The sequence below is a fragment of the Mesocricetus auratus genome, unplaced genomic scaffold (genome assembly GCF_017639785.1).
Source record: "Mesocricetus auratus isolate SY011 unplaced genomic scaffold, BCM_Maur_2.0 Super-Scaffold_100707, whole genome shotgun sequence".
Taxonomy (NCBI): Eukaryota; Metazoa; Chordata; class Mammalia; order Rodentia; family Cricetidae; genus Mesocricetus; species Mesocricetus auratus.
In genome coordinates this window covers 10,735,685-10,758,334 of record NW_024429269.1, presented here as the reverse complement: position 1 = coordinate 10,758,334, position 22,650 = coordinate 10,735,685, and the positions used below count along the sequence as shown (strand labels likewise).

At 50.6% G+C, this 22,650-nt stretch overlaps 1 protein-coding gene and 1 long non-coding RNA gene across 2 annotated transcripts; one reads left to right on the top strand and one right to left on the bottom strand.

The window, feature by feature from the left end:
- Positions 1 to 1,133: 1,133 nt before the first annotated feature.
- Positions 1,134 to 2,401, bottom strand: LOC121137839. Its single transcript, XR_005875112.1, has 2 exons — positions 2,171 to 2,401; positions 1,134 to 1,964 (listed from the first exon to the last, which is right to left on the bottom strand). It is a non-coding gene; the product is annotated as an uncharacterized LOC121137839 (long non-coding RNA).
- On the top strand, positions 1,958 to 21,353 carry Il17d (interleukin 17D). The gene is made up of 3 exons (XM_040740626.1): positions 1,958 to 2,244; positions 2,621 to 2,916; positions 18,605 to 21,353. The coding sequence occupies exons 1-3, from the start codon at positions 2,230 to 2,232 to the stop codon at positions 18,921 to 18,923; spliced, it is 630 nt and encodes a 209-aa protein (XP_040596560.1). The 5' UTR covers positions 1,958 to 2,229; the 3' UTR covers positions 18,924 to 21,353.
- The last annotated feature ends 1,297 nt before the right edge of the window (positions 21,354 to 22,650 follow it).

The window sequence follows — 22,650 nt, the reverse complement described above, 5'->3', positions numbered from 1 at the left end:
GCATATGCTCCTTATTGAGAATCCCAAGGCCAGTTTGGAATAGCCAATCACACATTGGCTTTGATGTTACAGTGCAAATAATGACTTAGGCTCTCTCCCAGCAGTTAACAGTGTCCATTACTCTGGCTGAGGATCAGGGTTCGGTTCCTAGCACCTACATAAGGATACTTACAACCCACCTGTGGCAGCAGTTCCAGGAGACGTGACGTTCTCTTCTAGCCTCTGTGTGTACCTCAAAGGCTGGTGCAGGCTGTCTTGCAGTTTGCTGGACTTTGGATAGCTGAGTGAAGCAGGGGGTGAAAGAGAAAATATCAAGTTATCTCCACAATACACTAGCGGAGACACAGTCAGTATAGAAGATCAAGCATGCAACACTACCTGAGGGACACAGTGAGATTAGCTATTAACTCTTTTCGCATCAGCATGGACTAAGTCCAGACTAATTTTTTATTTTCATGTTTTGCCTGCATGTGTGTTTGTGTATCATATGTGCACCAGGTGTCCTCAGAGGCCAGAAGAGAGTGTCAATCCCATGGAACTGGAGTTCTAGATGTTGTGAGCCACCATTGGGATACTTAGGAATCAAACACAAGTCCTCTCTGCAAGAGTAGACAGTGCTCTTAACTGGGTTAATCTTTTAAAAAAGTCTAATGATCGTGTGAGTGAAATGCGTATGTGGTGACAAAGGACAGCTTGTGGAGTGGGTTCTCTCCTTCACCTTGCTTAGGTTCCAGGGACAGACCCTGACCCACCAGCATAGCACAGTAAGTCCATGTCCCCAGCCCCAAGTTTGGACTGTTAACATGTGCCTTGTATCTTCACGACACACAGGGATCTGGGAAGAACTTATTCAATCTGCACCTGTTTGTAAGCTTTGCTCTACTATTTAATCACGAATGAATCTTAGGCTCAATCAGTGTATGTTTTCAGGAACTGGGCCCTTCCACAAACGGAAACCATTAAAGGTAATCTGGGAGGTGAGACGTTGTACTTGTTGATTGGCCCTGTGCCTCTATGGGCATGAAAGGATGCTGTAACAGGATTCGGTGAGTACTTCCATGGAACTCTGATAATGACAAGCTCGCCTCTGAAATACTCCCACACAGTTTTCTTCAAACAGAAAATAAGCAGTATTTGAGCGCCAATATCTTTATTCCCATTTTACTAGAAAGGACACAATGTTAACAATGTATGTGCTAGTCAGAAAGTGTTTCGTAAATCCAGATGTGTGTTTGTTAAGAACTGGAAATTGTTTAAGCTGTAAGGTTTGGAGGGACTTTCAGCGGTAAAGCAGTTACAAAGCATTTTAGTTTCAAACATCGAAGGCAAGTGTTTTATTGCACGGCGTAACGGAAAGGCGGTTTAACAATTGGTTTACAATTTGGTTAAAACCCAAAGCTGCAAGCCATGTTAAGGAATCAAAATTATTTTGCACACTTTCAAAAAGCTTCCAGCTTGTCTCAACCATTTGTTTTTATTCTCAAAGCATAAGTGCTCAAAAGTAATCGCACTCATTAGGCGAACGCCTGGCAAGCAAGACATATTTGTAGAATGCACATGTAGGTGAGCAAGCTCTCTTGAGATCTGGAGATACAATATAGGCCTTCATTTGAGCTGATTTCCCTTAATTCACAGAACTTTAGGCTCGCTTTACATGTCTGCTCACACAATATCATGGTTGAGTTCTCCACCCCTGTAAAACTAGACCAAGAGATTCCCACTTACAGCCATGTGTCAGGTGGGGGAGGGTATTTATTAGCTGAATAGGAGGCACGAATCATTTTATGAGTATTTAGGGGAAAACAGTTTCCTCTCGCCTCAGAGAACATAACTGTTTTTTGATCTCTAATGTAAGTCTTCGAACTATGAAATCCCAGAAGACGTGGTCCCAAGGAGAAGAGTCCTTGTAGGCTTGATTCATTCATTTCCAAGTGACCTGTGCAGCTCCCGGACCGCGTTAATGCCTGGAGAAAACGGTTTTCTCTGAGCCAAAGTCGGCCTCCCGCCTGCGTCCCCGCCGCCCCACTGGTCGGAGCCCAGACGTCGAGGCCAGTCACCACCTCCTCCACCTCCTCCTCCTCCAGCCAGGCGGACCGCGCCAGTCCACTTCTGTGGGGGCGACACCCAGCCCGCAGGCCACACGCCCCGCGTGTGTGGCGCCTTTATTTACTTCGCTCGAGAGCCACCAGCGCCCCTCCTGACTCGTCCGGAGAGCATTTCGGCGACGCGATGTGGGGGACGCCGGTGAGTGCCCTCGGGGGCGCCGGCGAGGGCACGGCCGGGGCCGGGCGGGGGCTGCGGGGCGGCGGGGCCGGCTGGGAGCGGCGTCTCACGGGCACTCGCAGCCCGCCGCGCAGCAGCCCGGCAGGCACACGCACACGTGCACGCGCGCCCCGCACCCGCCCCCCGCGCGGGCTCCGGCTCTGGGCGGCGGCGGCGGCGGGGGCCGGGGGCGCGCGGGCCGGCGGCTGGCCGGGCCCCGGGGGCCGCGAGGGCGGCGGGCGGGCGGGGACGGCGCTCGGGGGCCGGCCCGCGCGGCGCCCATGCTCGGGCAGGGCCTCACGGTGTGCGGAGCGGCGGGCGGGTCCCGCGACGCTGAGCGCGGCCTGTCCCGCCGCAGGTCTGGACGCTCGTGGTCGGCTTCCTGCTGGCACTGGCGCCGGGCCGCGCGGCGGGCGCGCCGAGGACAGGGAGGCGCCCCGCGCGGCCGCGGGACTGCGCGGACCGGCCGGAGGAGCTCCTGGAGCAGCTGTACGGGCGGCTGGCGGTCGGCGTGCTCAGCGCCTTCCACCACACGCTGCAGCTCGGGCCGCGCGAGCAGGCGCGCAACGCCAGCTGCCCCGCGGGGGGCAGGCCCGCCGACCGCCGCTTCCGGCCGCCCACCAACCTGCGCAGCGTCTCGCCCTGGGCGTACAGGTGAGCGGGCCCGAGGGGCGGGGCGGGGCCTGCAGGACAGGTGGGTGGGGCAGGGTGGAGTCGGTGGGGGCGGGGCCCAGAGGGCGGGGCGGAGCCTGCACCGGGCAGGGCCCGCGGGAGGGCCGTCGCCTCAGGTCTAGGCGGACCGTACTTGAGGGACAGGTCCTGCTGGGGGATCGGGTGGAACTAGCGGGATGGGGTGCGACCCTCTGGAGCCTGAGGGGCGGGGTCTGAGGAGCAGGTGGGCGTGGCGGAGCTGAGGCGTGGGGCCGGGTGGGACCACTGGGATGGGCCACCGAGGCTGCACCGGTGGGGCTGGTGCCGGCTGGTCGGCGAGCTCTGGGAGGAGCCAGGAGAGGGAGATGGGGTAACTAAATTGGGAATGATCGGTCTTTACGGAGGTCTGTCACGTTTTTCGGAGAAATGCTGTTCCCTCTTGCCAGCTCTTCCTGCATTTGTTATGCAATAAATACCAATTGAGCACCTAGTCTTTGCATCGTGAGGGACCGAGTCAAATGACCCTTTATTAATTCTTGAGGGGTTTTGCCCAGGAGGCCTGTGAGAGTGTGATCTGGGGGTGCTGGGCTCTGAGAGCCAGGAGGCACACCCTCTGAGAGGATGTCTACTAGCACAGCTTCCGTGCGCGGTAGCTTGAAGTTGAGGGAGGGAGAGAGCACCGTTTTGAGAGTGAGAGTGACATTCTAGACGCATGGAGGATAGGCAGGATTCTGAGGGTGGCCTATTCCAGGGCTGTGTCAAAAGAAAAGCATGCAGAAGGAAAATGTGGGCTGCGTAGCAGGGAGTGGGGCCACAGGGACCTGTGCTCACGTCAGAAGGCACAGGAGGGAGCCCTCACACTGCCCTGAAGATGAGAGAGGTTTGCATGCTAGATGAGAGCCCCTTGGAGGGGGCCGGATGCGGGAAGAGGAAGAGTGTGGCTACCAGCAGGGCTTTTAGAGTTGTTTGCCTTGACGTGAGGAGATGGAGGCCTGTCCATCCATTCCAGTAGCACGTTCTTGCTTTGCTTTGGAGACAGGGTTTCTCTGTGTAGCCCTGGCTGTCCTGGAACTCTCTCTGTAGACCAGGCTGGCCTCGAACTCACGGAATCCTCTTGAGTACTGGAATTGCACTCAGTAATATGACCACCCACTCCTGTATTCCAGAGAGGACATTGTTAACCAGGTGCCATTACTGTCACACATACCTGGGCCAAAAAGTGACTCATCAGATAAAGGTGCTTGCTGGCAAGGCTAAGGACCTGAGTTTGACCCCCAGAACCCACACAGTAGAAAGAGAGAAAAGACTCCAGCATGTGTCCTCTGACTCCCGTAGGCAAGATTGGCAAACTCATACACAAAATAAGTAAAAACAACAAATGCCTGAGATAATGGACTTAAAAAGGGTTGGCTCAGTTTTACAGTCCATGATCAGGCAGACCTATTGCCGTCAGGCTCTGGTGGGTGCCGGGTGGCGGTGGTTCTGAGGCATGTGGTGGGTGCCGGGTGTTCAGAGGCATGTGGTGGGTGCCGGGTGGCGGTGGTTCAGAGGCATGTGCCAGAGGAAAACCTCATTACCAGGAAACAAAGGAGAGAAAGCGGGAAGACACGAGAGCCCCACAGTCCTTCAAGAGCACACTTAAGTGACCTAAAGGCCTCCAGCCGGACCCCACCTTCAAAGGCTCCAGAACCTTCTAATCTCAGCACCCTGAGGAGCAAGCCTTTGCCATGGGGAGGTCCCTTAAGATGCAGACTGTGGCAGGTTCCAGTGAAGGATGCCGTACCTGACAGGCATGCCGCAGTGCACCCAGCAAATGACAGTGAGGGCCTCGGCTGAGCGGCATCAGGAAAGAGCTGGGTGGGCGGTACTTGAGTAGGAGGAGGAGGGAACAAGGTGTGAACTATGTCCTGGGTCACCTGGGGTTGATTTTGTCAGTTCCCTTGAACTGTGCCTCCTCCTCCAATCACCCATCCTCTCAGGCTGCCCGCGGGAAGCTCAGGTTCAGACCTTCCCTTGACTTGGCTGCTCTTCAGGCCAAGTTCACCGGTGGTCCATCCCTTCTCACAGCTCCACCCGCGTGGAAGTGGCCATATGGGGGCCTGTAAGGGCAACAGCGCTGGAGTTGACCCTGGCGTAAAGGCCACTCCTGGCTCACACACACATAGGTACTACACAGCAAGTCTCCAGCCCTCTGGAGGCATGTCCCTATGGCTCTTGCCAAGGCTGTAGAGCACAGAAAGTACTAGGGTCTGAAGAGGCAGTGTGGAGTTAAGTCTTGTGCCTGTTGAGTCTTCTGCCTTTGAGACGGACAGGTGGCATGGACAGGAAAGAGCAGAGTTGGGAGTTCTCCACTCCAGCATCCACACGGAAAGTTAGGCTAAGCGGTCCCTGCTGCAGGCTGACACTTGTGTGTTTCATGGCCGCATCTGAAAGCAGGGAAGGGGCAGGGAGGGAAGTGATTGGTGAGACCCCACACTTGGGGTAACTGCATCTTGTGGGGGCTGCTCCCATCTGCCACTGGCAGATCAAATAGCTTCAGGCACCTTGTTCATCCTCTTCCACGGTATTCAGCAGCAGTGATAAGTTGTCCTTGGGGTCATCCCCATCTGTCCTTTGCCCTTCCCTTCCGGTAGCTTATCCTGATTAGAAGGAAGCTAGGCTTTCAGGGATCGTGTTGGGCACTTGTTGCAGGGGCTGACAGTTGAAGCTGCCCTGTTCCCTTGCCTCTCTGTACACTCCCTGCATCGTCACTCGCCTCCTGAGGGGAGGAGGATAGAAGAGGTGCAGTCCAGACAGACAGAGCCTCATCTGCGAGAGGGCTGGAAAAAGGACTTCTGAGGACTCTGGTGGCCTGAATGGAAGTGGTCCCTCCAATCCCACCAGCTCAGGTGCAGGGTTGGCACACTCACTCAGCCTCCTCAGATCTGCAGATTCTGCATCCACACAGCCAACCAGTTGCAGATGGAGGATATCGGAGAGCTTGCGTCTGTGCTGGATGTGCAGTCTTTCTCATTGTTACTCCCTAAGCAACACGGCGCAGCAGTGTACAGACCATGGCTGCGTTAGGCATGCAGAGATGGCTGAAGTCTACAGGACGGTATGCATAGGTTCTCTGCAAACTCAACATCATTGTATACATGGGATCCGAGTGTCTGGGGAGCTTGCTCTTCTCCTACATTCCCAGAGCTGTTCCCTATGGGAATGGAGGACTGAAATGACCGAATAGGCAGAGCAGAATGCTAAGGAAGATGAGTAGGAAATCAGAGTTGGAAATGCCACAGAACAGGAAAGATCAGTGCAGGTGGAGTAGAGGGTTAGTGCAGGCTTCTGTGTTTGGGGAATGGCAGTCACGGTTTCAGGACAGCTGGGTCTCCAGCTGGAAGAAAATATGGTTGGATCTCACTCCTATGTGACAACAAATTCCAGATGATTCAAAGATTTAAATGTAAAAAAAATAAGGCCACAAAGAGGAAGAAAAACACGAGCCATTTTATTTATAATCTTGGTGTGGAGGAGGCTTGTTTAGAAGCTCACAGTCCCAGACATCATAAAAGATAAGATTAAGAAATTCAGTTATATAATTACATGCTGTGTTGTCTTGGCAAAATAGCTAGAGTACAGGGCAGGCCAGGGGGAGAAATATTTGCAACCCACATCACAGAGGGCTCCTTTCCCAAAGAGCTACCACAAACCAATAAAGCCGTGACATCCAGGGAAGATGGGCCAAGGTCAGGGAAGAGAAATCACATGAGTCGGCTCTCTCCACGTGAAGAGCTGCGCACTGCATTCAAGCGAGCACAACACGTGTGGAAACCCTAGTGAGAAACTTAGTTTCTGCAGCCGTCAAAGGGCTGCTTTGATAAAGGTAGGGAAGAAGAAAGCAGCGTCCTGGTGCAATGGAGACGTGTGAATTGGGGTGACTGGGAAAGGAGGAGATGGGAGTTGTCATTATCAAAACATGCTGGCTTCAAGCTCTGGGCTCAAGTGATCTCCTGTCCCCATCCCCCAGCGGCTGCAGGTGCACACGTGTGCCTGGCTCAGTCTCAAATACACTTGACTCAAAGATTCGACCTACCGATGTTTCTCCTGCAGACCCATGTGTCCACATACCAAATGACTGTTGGGTAAGGATATAAGTCATTGCTGTAGCAGCAAGGGTTGGAAGGCATCACAATGTCCACCAATAGACAGTGACTTGTATAAAAGAGCTATGAAGAGGGAGATGACTTAGATCACGTGAGATCAGTCTGCATTCGTCAAGCAAAAAGGAACTAGCATGCAGTCAGTTTTGTGTTGAAGGAGAAATTGGCATAATAGATACATAATGACACTTTTTCTTTTGTTTTTTTGGGTCAGGGTCTCAGTATGTAGCCCCAGCTGACCTGGAACTCATAGAGTGCTGGAACCAAAGGTTCGTGTGACTACACACAGCTACATTTTTTTTTAAGAAATGGGTCTCACTATATTGTTCAGGCTGGTCTCAAACTCCTGCGCTTTCTGAGTATCTGGGATGACAGGCCTATGCTACTGTGCCCACTGAAGATGTTTTCTTTGTTAAATGTAGGGAGGAGAAGTCTCGCAACCCTGAGGAAAAGGCAGATGTCTGGGTTTCTGAGACACACAGAGCCTTGGTGTGAGGGGTTGTTTGTTTGCTCATAAAGGCTGGGGGCTCATGGAAGGGGTGCTGTGGGCATTGGGGCTGTGTTTTCAGAATGCAGTGACTCTATGGCTGGGCTGAGCTCTGAAGACATCACAGCTCGGACATGAAGAGTTGCTGCCAGATGACAAATCCACAACAGTAGACCCGGGTTACTGGACGCCCCTGACTTCGCCCATCTGGCAGGGCCCAGTGTGCTATTTATCCCAGAGCATAAAATTATTTTCTCATTTACCTTTGTGGCATGATATGTTTGTTTCTCCCTTGCTTAAAAAACAAAAATGCCAAAAATAAATCAACTTGATTGCTCAGGAGGATTTTTAAACAGCAGACTAATATACTCGGAGATCTGCTGGGGCACTGGAGTTTATTAAAGTCTAGAGACACACCAGTTTGTATGACGACACGCCAAGGATAAACACCTGCCGGTACTCTAAGCAATTTTAGCTTGTTTATTCTTCTAGTAGTAGGCTGAAAACATATTTTCTCTAGGATATGAATAACGCGAAAATAGTTTATTTTTAGGCTTTGTTACTTTTTTATATACCCCCCATGAGACTCTAAGAGCCTACACCTAAATTATTTGACAATAAACAAGACTTGTTGGCTCTTGATGACCAGCAGCAAGTAGATGTGTCACAGGCCTGTAGGCGAATGCCAGGGTAACCCCTTTAATCCCTTTAGAACGCTCTGGGCAAGGCTCTGGGGTAAGTTCTTATGTCCCTGATTTTCCCTCTTTCCAAGGCAACTTCAAGTTTAAAGTTTGCCTCCAGAGCTCTCCATGGGAAGAAATCCCACTTACGTTAGCCAGCAGGTATACTGTGAGGTCTCTCGGTCTCTCTCCATAGCCCACCCTGTCCTGGACACCCTGGCTGCCCCACACCAGCCTGCTGAGTGTGACCTCGACATCTCTTCAAACATCCTGGTGGAATAGGACTAAGAGCAAAGGTTGGGGAGGACAAGTAGCTTAAAAACAGACACACAGAGTCAGACAGTGGTGACACACATCTTTAACCCCAGCACTCAGGAGGCAGAGGCAGGTGGACCTCTGAGTTCAAGGCCAGCCTGGTCTACAGAGCAAGTTCCAGAACAGTCAGGGCTACATGGAGAAACCCTGTCTCAAGAAACAAAACAAAACAAAACAAACCAGACATACAGGCCACCAGGATGTGTCGAGGTATAACTTTAGCAAGGGATTAAGGGGTCACCTCAGCACCTGTCCACAGGTGTGTGGCATAGTCTCATTGTGGGGGAGAACCTCCTACCCCCTAAGTGTACCAATGTAGCTCATGTGGTCTCCAGTTGCTATACTGGTGGGCAGACAAGGTTACCTGCCCTGGGCATTCAGTGACCTTGGGCCATGGCAAACTGTGGCCTGCTCTTTGTGGGTGTTGCATTATAAAGGCTTAGGAGAAGAGGCCAGACTAATAGACAGGGTGGCTCATCTGAGCAGCCCTATGCACTGTGAGATGACCATTAGTTGCTCCATCTTCCCCAAGTGGCAGCCTAAGGTAATATTTACCCATCAAATGTTAACAGGGACTTAACAGAGCCCACACAGGAGCAAGGGGAGCCACTGGCCCTGAGTGCTGCTGTGAGCACAGGTACCACTCACATCAATTTCTGCCCAGCAAATCTTTAAAAAAAATGTTTTTTAGCTCAGAGGCAATAAGATGGTGTGGCACACACCTGCCATCCCAGCATTCCGGAGGCTGAGAAAGGAGGATCAGGTTTGCGAGGCTCTTAGACCACATAACATTACCCTGTCTCAAGCATCCAATAAATGAACATTAGAGAAAGGTAATCATGAGACCTGTCTTCCCTGAGACGTGAATACCCATACTGCACACGCTGACCTCTCGGCAGCCACTCACTAGCCGTCTTAATAACCATGGGGGCAACCAGGTACTGCCGTGCTGTGTGCGAGCGACCCTCGAATCCGGGTACTGCCGTGCTGTGTGTGAGCGACCCTCGCATCCGGGTTCTGCCGTGCTGTGTGCGAGCGACCCTCGCACAGTCCCCAGTGACCTGTCATAGCACCCTGCTCACTTCATCTCAGGTAGACATGGGATCATCTCATGAGAAGGGTAAATATAGCGCAACTGGATGTTGAGATTCATATAACTTTTATTATAGTATTGACTGTTTTATTTTAGTTAACCTAGAGTGCCAAAGTTATAAATTAAACTTTAATTTATAAGCAATCTGAAGTTTCAGACATGGGGATGCACATTTCTAGGTATCTACTAGATAAGGGTTTGGGGGGAATCTGCAGTTTAGTGTTAGCAGTTAGCCTTTTTTTTTCCCGAGACAGGGTTTCTCTGTGGCTTTAGAGCTGTCCCGGAACTCGCTCTTATAGACCAGGCCGGTCTCGAACTCACAGAGATCTTCCTGCCTCTACCTCTCGAGTGCTAGGATTGAAGGCGTGCGCCACCACTGCCCCGCAGCAGTTAGCCTTTAAAAACATTCCTATTTGCCTTTTAAAAACACACCCTCCCATCTTTATGCATTTTCACATTGGTTCCAAGGCTGCAGTACAGAGATCTGCAAACAGACCAGAGTCCCAGGCCCAGGAATCCATCCTTCCTTGCAGAAGTGACTTTGGCCAACAGGGGGCAGCACAGGGCAAGCATCCTGCAGAACAGTGGCCCAGTGACTCTCATCTCTTTGGAATTTGGGGTGGCAAGTTTTTCCTTAGTAATGTCACTCTTAACTATGCCTCTGCTTCATACCTGTGGGTTACTCTAGATGACCTTATGACAACATCACAAACCTTTAACTTCCAAGGAAAGCTGGATTTTGTTTTATCTTGTGTACTGGAAAATCCACGGCGCTATGTGCCTTCCCACCAGCTTATCAGGCTAGTGTTCTGTTAAGGGGAAAGGGGGTGATGTGGGGAAAGGGACAGATGACTGAGCAGAAAGACTGCCGTGGGTCTGACTGGGAGTCTCCATGATATTGTTCATCCCTATTGGTCCCTGTAGAAAAGGAGGCACACTTACTTGTTTTTCCCAAGCAGTTGAACTAAGAGATGTTGGTGTTTTCCGTATGTATGTATGCATGTATGTGACAAGTGACCTTGACTTTGCTCAAGTATGGAACTGACTCCCCCCCCCCCCCAGTGGGCTTCTCAGAATACAGCCAGCTCTGCTGCACCTATCACCTGTCAAGGAATAAAAATAAACACATTGTCATGGAGCATTGTTCCCGGATTACCCTCAGCTTTGATGGAGGCCGGGGCTTTACTTTAGCATGCCGAGTGCTGCCAGGGAACAATATTTCACTCTCTGGACACCTCTTTCAGCGCTCCTCACCTGAATAAAATGTGTGTGCCCATGCCAACGGAAGGATTTGGGCAAATGCAGGCAGTCCGGACCACAAGTGACATTCCTTCTGATATCTGTCCCCCACAGATGGCACATTAGGAAGGTGAAAGAGAGGACACATCTTCCCAAATTACTAAGTTGTCAAGGAGAAAATGCCAGGAACTTTTAGAGTTGAAGAGGCCAGGCTAGTATATGTGAACTGCCCTCCATGGTGACAGCTGGCTGGCTGGACCAGGTGGGCTCCTCCCGCACACCCAGACGCCTGCCTCCCCCATTGTCTCAAGGTCGGGACATCAAAAGATGGCTCTGGACCCACATTCTACAGCCTCCCCTGGAGAGCCGACAGTCCTGTGGGCATGAGTGAGTTTTTCCTTTGAAGAGAGATGCTTCCCAGCTGCTCCCAGTGTCACATTTGCCATGACAAAAGAATGAAAGCCTTCGAGAAATCTGGGCTGTCGTTCTCATTCCATTTCCTTCTTGTGCAAGACCCACCGCCGCCACCACCAGGATCTTCCAGATTCTTTCCTAATACTCTGTCCTCTGGCTTGACCACTTGGTAAATAGCTTTTATGCAGAACACGTGGATTCCCAGGTTGGACCATCACTATGTGCCAGGTGTGGGAATGGATGCTAAGTATCCACAGACCACGTTGCCATTTCCCCTCGAGTGAGAGGGAGAGAGTGTGGGCAAGCGCCATCACTCCTGTGCCTCTGTTTCCCCACGAGTGAGAGGGAGGGTGGCCAGGTGAGCTTCCTGCTGCTAGCAGCCCCGAGCTTGCTGTATTGGCAGAAGAGCCACATTTGCTCTGGAGCTGCCCCAGGCTCAACCTCAGCTCTGCCAAGCTCAGATGGCAGCAGCTAGAGCAGGAGGGACCTCTAACTGTCCTTGGCCAGGTGAAGCCCATGGGGATCTATGTCCTGGTCAGGACTGCTGCAATCCCTGCAGAATTTTTCCATGTGCTCTTTCATGAGAAATGCACCCGTGGTTTCTTCTAGGGGCCAGAGAAGTGTTTTTCAGTGCTTCTTGGCAGCAGACACTGAAGCTCTTTGGCTCCCTGAGGCCTTAGCAAATGGAAGGAGGGTGGAGTTGATGGGCCTGCTGGCCACAGCCTCCCCCTAGAGGAAAGCTGTTTGTAGCCTCCAGTGTCCCCAGTTACCCCTGCTTACCTTACAGAGCCCACTACTCCAGGTCCTGGAGCCCTGGACAGTAGTTTATATGCAGGGAGATTTTCCCGATAGTGTGGTGGCTCTGGCCCACCCCAGCTGGAGAGAAGGCTAGCTCCAAAGGGAAAATGGAAGATTAGAAGGTTACAAATCCTTTTTTGTTTTTAAACCCCCAATGCTGGGAGTGCAGTCTAAAGCAACTCTCATATAAAGCTAGCACTGTACCATGGAGAGGCATCCGATCCTCAAATCTTCATAGTTCATTCTTTTTGTTTTAAGACAGGGTGTTGTTACATAGCTCAAGCTGGCCTCACACTTGTAGCAATCCTCCTGCCTCAGCCTCCCAAATGCTGGGATGGCAAATGTGCATCATCAGGTGTGGCTTCATTACTTTTCTTCAATGTGGAGACCAAACACCCTGAACAGGGCTATCTGTGAGAATTATCTGGGAAGCTTTTTTAAAAATGCCAACATCTTGGCCTCACTCCAGAGCAATTAATTCAGAATCTCTAGGATGAGTGAAGAGCATGACTATTTTTAAAAAACTCACTTATGTACCTCCAGTGAAGCACAACTAAGTCCCATGGCCATTCCAAGGCCGTGCCCACACCTGGGTTATAGTGGCCTTGTGTGTGACTACTGTCAGCGTGGAGGGCAGTCTGGGGCTGGTTTGGTCACCAGAAAAGGCACTGGGGAAATGTGCCGTCCAGTTGTTGGCTGCCAGCTGCCATCATTATGTCCGTGGTAACAATGGTTAGCCACCCAGTGCAAATCGTAGCACTGCTGCTCAGTGCGGCCATATTTCTGTGGACTCATCTTCAAGACACCCAGCTTAAGTGAGCAGAGCGGACGGCTGGACTTGGAGCACAGAGCTGCGTACTCAGACAGTGGACAAGTGCACCTGGCTTTCTTGACGGCCAGCCCCCACGTCCTGACACAGACTTAGTGTTAATTAGGAATGCTCAGCCTTATCTTAGGCTTGCCACACTAGCTCCTGTAACTTAAGTTAAGCGTTTCTCTTCATCTACGTTTTACCTCTGGACTTTTACCTTTCTTCCATTCTGTATGCCTAGTCCATCTCTGGCTGGCCCCGGGCATCTTCCTCTCTCCCTCACCCTTTCCTTCTCTCCTCCTCCTCCTCCTCCTCCTCCTCCTTATTCTCTCTGTCTGCCAGCCCCACCTATCCCTCTCCTACCTATTCGCCCTGTAGCCTTTTATCAGACCAATCAGGTGCCTTAGGCGGGCAAGGCAACACATCTTTACATCATTAAACAAATGTAACACACCTTTACATAGTTAAAGTGATCTTCCACAACAGACAAGAAGACTGGAAATTATAATTCTGCTCTTCTAAGGTATGTTAATTTTTATTAGCACAATAAATATTCATGAGTACCATGTAAGGTTCCAATACATTAGTACATTATATAACGAGTAAGTCAGGATGATTGGCACATCTCTCTCAGGAAACAGGGTCCCAACTTGGTGTGGCCTAGCCTGACCTGCAACTTGTAGTCCTCCTGCCTCAGTCTTCTGAGTGCCGCACTGACGGGAGTGTCACGTACCACACTCTGCCAGAGCCTTCGCTTTAAACCACAGCCACGCTTGGTTCTGCCGCAGGTGCTCTGTAACCTGTGCTGGCAGTCTTGCTTGTGCCTAGAGGTTCCCCAGGGACTATCCACCACCTTGGTCTTCCCTGTGTGTTTTAATCACTTCTAGTCTGGTGAAGACTCCACCTCCTCATTTCCCTGGAATGTGGCCTGTTCCTTCCCTGTCAGTTTTAGGATCCATTTGCTAAGTTCTACGCTGGAATTTTGGTTTAGAGACTAAAAGAATACACTCACTTGAGAGAATTTTCCAAGACCTTTCTGAAACGCAAGCCTGGTCCTCAGGAAGCTGGCCAAGTAGCCTTCCTGTCAAGCCATCCCCTTCTACTGGAAGCAGTAATGATTTGCTCTGGGATACTGGTCGGTGACTAGACTGAACCAACATTTTCTTTCCAGGACTCCTGTCTGACAGTTCCCTGCCTTTCTAGAAAGTCTACTGGGCTGAACTCACTGGCCCTCAGTGCTGCTGACGAAGGCTGCTGAGGCCATTTTGTCCCCACTTACTCATGGGTGCCTTGGACTTCTTGGTCAGGGGCCCTCAACTTGGTGCCTGGAGTTGGAGACTTTTGGGTTGCTCGGGAAGAATCAGTCATCCTTGGGTTCTGCTTTGAAATGGACATATGTTTTGGAAAGTGGCAAAGTGTGCTGGTGGCTGCCCGGCTACACTTGGGCCTGAGATGCACACATCAGTGATATGACAGATTCCTCCTGTGAACATGCTCATTGTTCTCTGAGCTCCGTCTCCGGAACTGCTTAGAATTGTTTCCTACGTGTCCAGGCCCAGGGACAGCGCTCTTTTTCTGTCCCTGCTGTCACTTACATTCCTCCAAGAGCTCAGCTTCCATCACCTCTAATCATCCCTGGATGACTTGTCCTTTGTTCTTGGATTAAGCCCCACCAGTTGTCACTCACCCCAGCCAAACTTCACAAGGGCCCGGGCGGGATGTGTTTCAAGCATGCCCTGCGCCAAGTTTGCACAGAGTAGCGCTCAGTAGACAACAAGCACTGGCCAGGGAGGACAGGCAGGGTTTCTGCCGGGCTCCATTTCCATGTTTGGAAGAGAAAGGGCCCAATGGAGGCCTTGTTCTTTCTCTCCCATGGAGATGTGATTTCCTCAGATTAGGCAGGAAGCTGGGCATCCATAACGTGGGGACTACTTGCCTTTCTGTGGTGCTGGTCACACTGAGTGAATGCCCCTGCTGTGGATGGCACAGCTGGTCTCCATGTCGAGCAACTTCCTATGCAAGGGAACAACCTAGGTCTCAAAGACACTCTGAAAACATCCCATGTTCATTCCTTCATTCCAGCCCAGTTGGCGGGTGGGATGGGGGTGTGGGTGTCTTGTCACCGACTCTAGTCCAAAGGGTTCAAGGTGAAGTGGCAAGGTTTGGTCTGGGACCAACTGGAGTTGGGATGGATATTTTTAGTTGGATGAGCCTTTAGCCACCAGGCACCAGAGCAGTAACAGTTTCACCTACAAAACTAGAGAGTGGAGTGGCATCTGAGTGCCAGCCGCTCCTCAAGGACACCCAGGATACTGGTTAGCCCTGAAAGGGTGCATGATGGTCTCAGGTCAAACAGATACGCCAAAGAGAAGCACCTCATCTCAGTAGGTCTTCCGAGAGTTCCCTTGGGTTCCCCAGGGGTCTCACTGGGAGCTGGGTAATTAAATTCCTGTCCTCTGCTCTGGCTCCTACCAGATCCCTATCCTGACACCACACACACGAGCACACGGGATCACAGACTCAGCACACACAAACATATTCCCAGTCTCACATGCTCACACATTCAAACACGCTCATGCCCGTATACATATGTACCATACATGCTCACACAGCCTTGAATCTACGCACACAGGTCCTCTGGAACATTCTTACACCCAACTTCTACCCATGCTTCTGTTCCCACATACATGCTTACACACAATCATTCTCTTCTACACATGCTCATGCGGCCCCCACAACATCCCTGTGTTAACCCTCACATAATCACTCCAGTCTAGTGGTTCTCAGTCTTCCTAATGCTACGACTCTTTAACACAGTTCCTCATGTTGTGGTGACTCCAACCATGAAATTATGTCATTGCTACTTCGTAACTGTAATTTTGCGACTCTTTTGAATTGTAAACATCTGATATGCAGCCTCCAAAGGGGTCAGGACTCACAGGTTGAGAACCGCTGCTCCAGCCATTATACCTCTGCAACAGTCATCTCTTTTCTGGTGTGTGTTGCTACACTCTGACTGCAGCTTTCCCACCTCCCCGCTTAGAGAAGCCTGCGTTGTGATCACGTCTTCCGGGCCCCCTGTAGAATTTTCCCAGACCCTGCACTTGAGGTGGCTATGGCCCCAGTGCCTGGTACCTGTGGCCCTGCCTGTCCACAGGCCTGTGTGCTCTTAGAAACAGGACATACACCCTCGCCCGGCAAACTGGGGTACCCAGGGCCACTGCCAATCTCCATTATCTGCACCACCAGATATCAAGGGTACCGCAGGCAGATCCACAGCACCTCAACACACTGACGGTTCATTCACTCTGAGGCCTTCAGTATTCAGTCAGGATTAGCTTTCCCTGGCTCTCCCATCATGGAGTTTTAAAAACTATATTTTTTTCTTGTGATGGTTTGAAAGAACATGGCCCCCAAAGGGAGTAGGACTATTAGGGGATGTGGCCTTGTTGGAGGAAGTGTGTCGCTGTGGAGGGGGGCTTTGAGGTCTCACATATGCTCAGGCCACGCCCAGTGAGACAGCCACTTCTGTGGCCTGCACACAGCTCCTTCCCCAGCACCATGTCTGTCTGCGTGCTGCCATGCTTCCTGGACTAGACCTCTGAAACTATAAGCCACCCAAATTAAATGTTTTCCTTTATAAGAGTTGCTGTGCTCATGGCGTCTCTTCACAGCAATGGAAACCCTATTTCTCTTTTGGATCTTCATTTAAAAATTATTTCAAATGGCCAGTGGTGGTGGCACACACCTTTATTTACTTTTTAAAAATATATTATTCCTTTATTTATTTTGTATACACTTTTGTGCTTGCATGCCAGCAGAGGGCACCAGATCTCATTCCAGGTGGTTGAGAACCACCATGTGGTTGCTGGGAATTGAACTCAGGACCTCTGGATGTATAGTCAGTGCTCTTAACCACTGAGCCATCTCTCCAGCCCCCGGCACTCACCTTTAATCCCAGCACTTGGGAGGCAGAGGCAGGTGGATCTCTGTGAGTTCGAGGCCAGCCTGGTCTACAGAGTGAGTTCCAGGACAACCTCCAAAACAATACAGAGAAACCCTGTCTCAGAAAACAAAACAAAAGTTAGAATAATTTCAAGCTTAGGAATGGTGGTACACAACTTCACTCCTGGCACTCAAGGGGCAGAGGCAGGCAGATCTGTGAGTTTGAGGCCAGCCTGATCTACATAGAGAGTTCCAGTATGGCCAGGGCTATACAGTGAGACCTTGTCTCAAAAACAAAACAAAACAAAAATTCAAATTAGCAAAAACTGGTGTGAAATTAGGTAAGGAATTTCCATATAGCCTTACTCTTCACTAGACTGGAGCTACTGTTCCGTGCTTCCCATGCTGGCACATGGTCGGCTGGGGACGGTCAGCAAGGTAAAGGCTAACAGATGATGGATGCAAGGGCCTCCAGACCCATAAGGGACTGCCTGGGTTCTAGATACATAGATTACTGGACAAGGACGCAGGCACACAGAAATCCCGTAAGCAATGGGGTTAATGCTTCCCTCAGCAAGGAGACATCCAGGAAGGGTCCTGGGTTCCTGCCGATGACCCTCTGGGTTTCTGCAGCTGTGTAGGTGGCCGCTGTGAGGGCAGTCACAGGCTCCGTCCTCACAGGCTCTGTCCTCACAGGCTCTGTCCAGGGGTTGCTTTTGTCTCTAAGTGAGCCATCGGTTGTAGCTAATATGGCCTCCCCTAGGATTTGGCCACAGACTATCCTGGAATTGTTTACATTTGGCATCTGAATTGAAACTTGGAAGACTTAGAGATAAATCAAAATGATGGAATTTATGACTTTTTTCTATTTTAAATGCCCCTGGCCAGCCAGCCCTCCTGTTCCCTGCTGCTGTTTTAGCTTCTCTAGAGAACATGGGTGTGGCCTTCTGCATGGGTGTGGCTATCTGCAGGAGCTGGTATCAGCCTACCTCCAAGCAGGGAGCACATCTGAGCTGTGGCGGGCCTCGAGTTGGAATCACAGACGTGGCTCCTCTCCTCAGGGTTGACAGAGCAGCCCAGGAGGATTGTCCGTCCTGTCCTAATCCAGTGGTCACCTGCATGTTGTACCAGTGACCTTGACATAGGGTAGGGTTTTGTTTTATTTGGTGATTTTTAGTTTTGTTTTCTTGTTTGCTTTTTCTTTGGTTTTTTGAGGCAGGGTTTCTCTGTGGCTTTGGCGCTGTCCTGGAGCTCGCTCTGTAGCCCAGGCTGGCCTCACAGGGCTCTTCCTTCCTCAAGGCATGCCCCACTACCATGCAGCTGCACTGATGTTTTACCTGTGTGTGTGTCTGTGTGTGAGGGTGTCAGGGTGTCCGACAGTTGTGAGCCATCATGTGGGTGCTGGGAATTGAACCCAGGTCCTCTGGAAGGACAGTCAGTGCTCTTAACCACTGAGCCATCTCTCCAGCTCCAACGCAGAGTGGTTGTATAGACACTCATGGGTATCTGTCCATGCTGCGTCCTGCATCTCAAATCTGACAGAGGTCAAGCGTCATGGTAGAGCAGTCTTTTCCAGGTCGGGGCTCACCGCCTGGTGGTGTAACTGTTCCAAGTAGGCCCTGCCAGGATGCTAACTGCGGCAAACGCCATCGGGCCCAGCCCCGCTCAGGTCTTCCTCATTTGACCCAGCTTGCTATGTAGCCCAAGCCGGCCTTGAACTCACGGTGATGCTCCTGCCGCAGCCCTCACTCTCCGCTCTGTTGGCAGGATTTCTTACGACCCTGCTCGCTTCCCGAGGTACCTGCCTGAGGCCTACTGCCTGTGCCGCGGCTGCCTGACCGGGCTCTTCGGTGAGGAGGACTTCCGCTTCCGCAGTGCACCTGTCTACTCCCCTGCCGTAGTGCTGCGCCGCACTACGGCCTGCGCCGGCGGCCGCTCAGTCTACGCCGAACACTATGTCACCATCCCAGTGGGCTGCACCTGCGTGCCTGAGCCCGACAAGGCCTCGGACAGCGCCAACTCCAGCATGGACAAGCCAGGAGCCAAGCTGCTGCTCGGGCCCAACGACAGGCCAGCGGGGCGCTGATGCCTGACTGGCACCACCCAGCTTCCTGCGCGCATCTGCTCCCCCAGCCCCACCCCCCCAGCCCTGCCGCTGCCCACTTCTTCCTAAGGGACAGCTACATAAGCTTTAAATATATTTGTATTTTTTCAAAGTAGGCACTACATACCTAAGGCTATTTTAAACAGAGACAGAAACTATTTTCATATTAGTAATTTAGAGCAAGCGTATTATTTTTAAAACTTCCTTGACATACAAGCGAATTATAAACATCCGTTTTCCTCTAACAGGATTCTTGCGCCCGTAATTGTGGTGTGCAGATGAACTTCTGTTAGCTTGATGCTGTGCCCTGTCTCTGAGTTCAGCCTGTTGCCAAGCTCACCAAGGTGAAATGGGTGCTGCAAATCTGTGCCCTGAAGTCCTCTCAGGTCAACAGAGAGGGATTTGAGGGGCCTCCGGGTTCCAGAAACCAAACTCTCTTTTGTTCTTAGCATATGGATGGTCTCCACTTTGTGACAGTTTGCTTTGGTGTTATTCTTCCTCTTTTGGAAGCCACTGGTCTCAATGTATGGCCAGAGGTGGAATGTGACATCGTAGCCAGTTCTCAGGGAGCTCCAAGCACACACGGGCTTAGTTTTACTTAGTTTTACTAGCTTTTGGATCCAGCCAAACCTGAGGAGGAAGAGGGAGTGCCCAGTCTCCAGTGTGTGGAGCTAAATCCTTACTCTCGTGTATGTGGGAAGCCTCCCCTGAGCATATTTGTAGAAGTTCTTTCTAAATCACTAAAACAGTGGTAGCTGAAGGGTATGGTGGCCATGTGCATTTCATTTCTTTCCACATTTTCTTAGGTGAACTTGTTTGGAGTGTTGGAAGCCCAAACCTTTGGACATTCAAAGTAGGATCTCTCACGCCCTCTCCTGACTCACTTTCAGAAAAAAAAATGTCCTTATGTCACTGGGGATGTGCCCAGTGGAACCCATCTCCTGCACTTACCCCTACATCAGTTTTGCCTGTCACATGCTTCTTGGTGCCACTATCTGGCAAACCAACCAAGGACCCAAAACAGTGAGTACACACACTTAAGTTGGAACCTTCAGAACCGGGAGCCCAGGGACATGTTTTCCCAGATCATCTCAGGCACTGTGCTATAGCAATAGGAAGCTAACACAGTGTCTTTGGAGTGCATGCTCGGCTCCTGTCATCAAGCTCCTGGGCAACAGCTGTGGGCAAGACACAATTGCTTTCTTAAACTAAGACAAGAGCACCTTTAATGCCAGCACTCGGCAGGCAGAGGCAGGCCTGTGAGCTCAAGACCAGCCTAGTCTACAAAGAGTTCCAGGACTATTACACAGAGAAACCCTGTCTGGATTACCACCCTACCCCACCTCACCCCCACCCCGGCAAAAAAAAAAGCCAATAGGGGATTTACATCAGCTGGAGTCCTGTATTCCACTTTTTGGCACCTCACACAGTGGACACGGCTGCACAGGTCTGCCTGGGCGGTTTGTTCCTAGGCTTTGCGGTAGAGCAGGTCCTGATACTGTAAACACCATTCCTGCTTCCTCCACCCCCAGAAAAGTTTCTTGGTGCATGTTTCCAACGAAGAAATTCTGTAATGGGGACTCTGGGCATTGCTTGGCATGGAGGTATTTATTCTGTAGGTTACCTAAGATCTTTTTAGAATCACCTGGTGGGGGAGTAGTTTGCCTTGCCCTTTGTGTCAGTTACGGTCAACAGAGATCCAAAATTATTAAATGAAAAACTCCAGAACTAATTCTTAAGGTTTAACTTCTTTTTTCCAAGACAGGTTTCTCTGTGTAGCCCTGACTGCAATGGAGCTCACTCTGTGTACCAGGTTGGCCTCGAACTCACAGAGATGCACCCGCCTCTGCCTCCTGAGCGCTGCCTGGCTACCCATCATTCTACACACGGTTGAAAGCTTGACATTCTGCTTCTTGCTGGAATGGAGTTATCCATCTGCCCAGTGTTTCCGTTTTGTATCTGCTACCTGCCTGTGAGCCACTTCGTGATAAAAGATCTTGTCTTCTCAGGCCACCTGTCACAATGTCACGGTACTTATATTGCAGTGACTTTATTTAACAATGGCCCTGAAACCAGTGTGGTGGCATGTACAGCTGTAATTCCACCATGCATCAGGCTAAAGGCAGGAGGATGGCTGTGAGTTTGAGGCTAGTTTGGGCTATAGAGAACTGTCTCAAAAGTCTGGAGGAAAAATGCTTTGAAGTCAGTGTGGTGGCACACCCTCCAGTCACAGCTACTTAGGAAACTGAGGCAGGAGGATCATTTTAGTATAGTTAATAGGCAAAATAAAGAGACCCTTGTGAAGAGAAGCCTTTTCCTTGCTAGCCGCTTTGGTTTTTCCCCACCAGTCGCCTGGGCTCTGCCACGTTGCAGTCGCCAAATAAACACACAGGACACTGTATTAATTATGAAGTTGTTGGCTGTTTGCTTGTTTCTTACTGGCAAGCTCTGACTTAAGTATTTAACCCATCTAAGTATTTCTCTTACTGGACGGACATCTTACTTCTCTGGCAGGCTACATGATGACTCTGTGTTTCTCCTACCCAGAGTCCTCCTGGACTCCTAGTCCCACCTATCTTGCTTCCCTATTGGCCAACAGTGCTTTATTGACATATAAACAGGACTTCCCCATCAGACCCTATTTTGTATATTTTTATATGGGGGAATCCAAGGTGCAGGATTTTTATCACAGTTCATTGTTATAACTGTATTAGCTACTGCTATTGATCTCAGTGTGTCTAATTCACAAATCAAACTTTCCCCTAAGTATGAAGGTAAAAGAAAAAGCAAGGCAGGACTGGGGACATGGGTCAGTCACTAAAGGGCTTGCTGTACCAGCGTGAGGACTTTTCCAGATCTTTTGTGTTTAGAAGACCCACCTAAACCTGGCCATACCTTCTGGGCCACACCTTCTGGCGGCCTCCTATATAAAGGGCTAGGAGAGAAAAGTTTCAGGTTTTTGCCTGCTTGCCCTCGCCCTCCCTGGTAAGTCCATATGTCCTGAAGCTGAGGCATTCCTTCATTAGTATTAGAGCCTACTTCTTCAGGATTCAGATGTATGCCAAAAAGAAACTGAGACATCCAGCTGCGTGGACTGAACAATAATTGGATTCTTGGACTTTCTGCCAGGACACAGCTCTGTTCCTTGAGAACAGTTTGACTTATAAGACACATCATTGTGTCCAGTTGACAGTAACTATGACATACTGTCTCCAAACAACACAGTCCAGCCAACCAACTTTGGGCTAATACCAGCAATTCCATTCAGGGGCCAATTACCCAAACCCTTAGTTTATTTTGTCTCATCAATGCAAAGGGAAGAACACAACAATAGGATGTTTCTTAGTAACTGGCTCAAGCTCTGATTTTAGACATGAAGGGGAGGGGCTGGAGAGATGTCTCAGAGGTTAAGAGCACTGGCTGCTCTTCCAGAGGTCATAAGTTCAATTCCCAGCAACTACATGGTTGCTCACAGCCAGGTACAATGAGATCTGATGCCCTCTTTTGGCCTGCAGGCAAACATGCAGGTAGGATACTGTATATATAATAAATAAATAAAAATATTTTTTTCTTAAAAAAGTGAAGGAACAAAGAGACAGATTCTGTGAGCAGAACTGCAAAGCCAGGATCTCCTGCCTCTTGGGGGTGGGCACAAGGATGAGTAGTAGAAGATTCTTTGCAACCTCTGAAATCCTTAGAAGATTGTATT

Coding starts and splice junctions, on each gene's coding strand:
- Il17d (XM_040740626.1), top strand. Junction 2,917..18,604: donor GTCTCGCCCTGGGCGTACAG/GTGAGCGGGCCC, acceptor CTCTGTTGGCAG/GATTTCTTACGACCCTGCTC.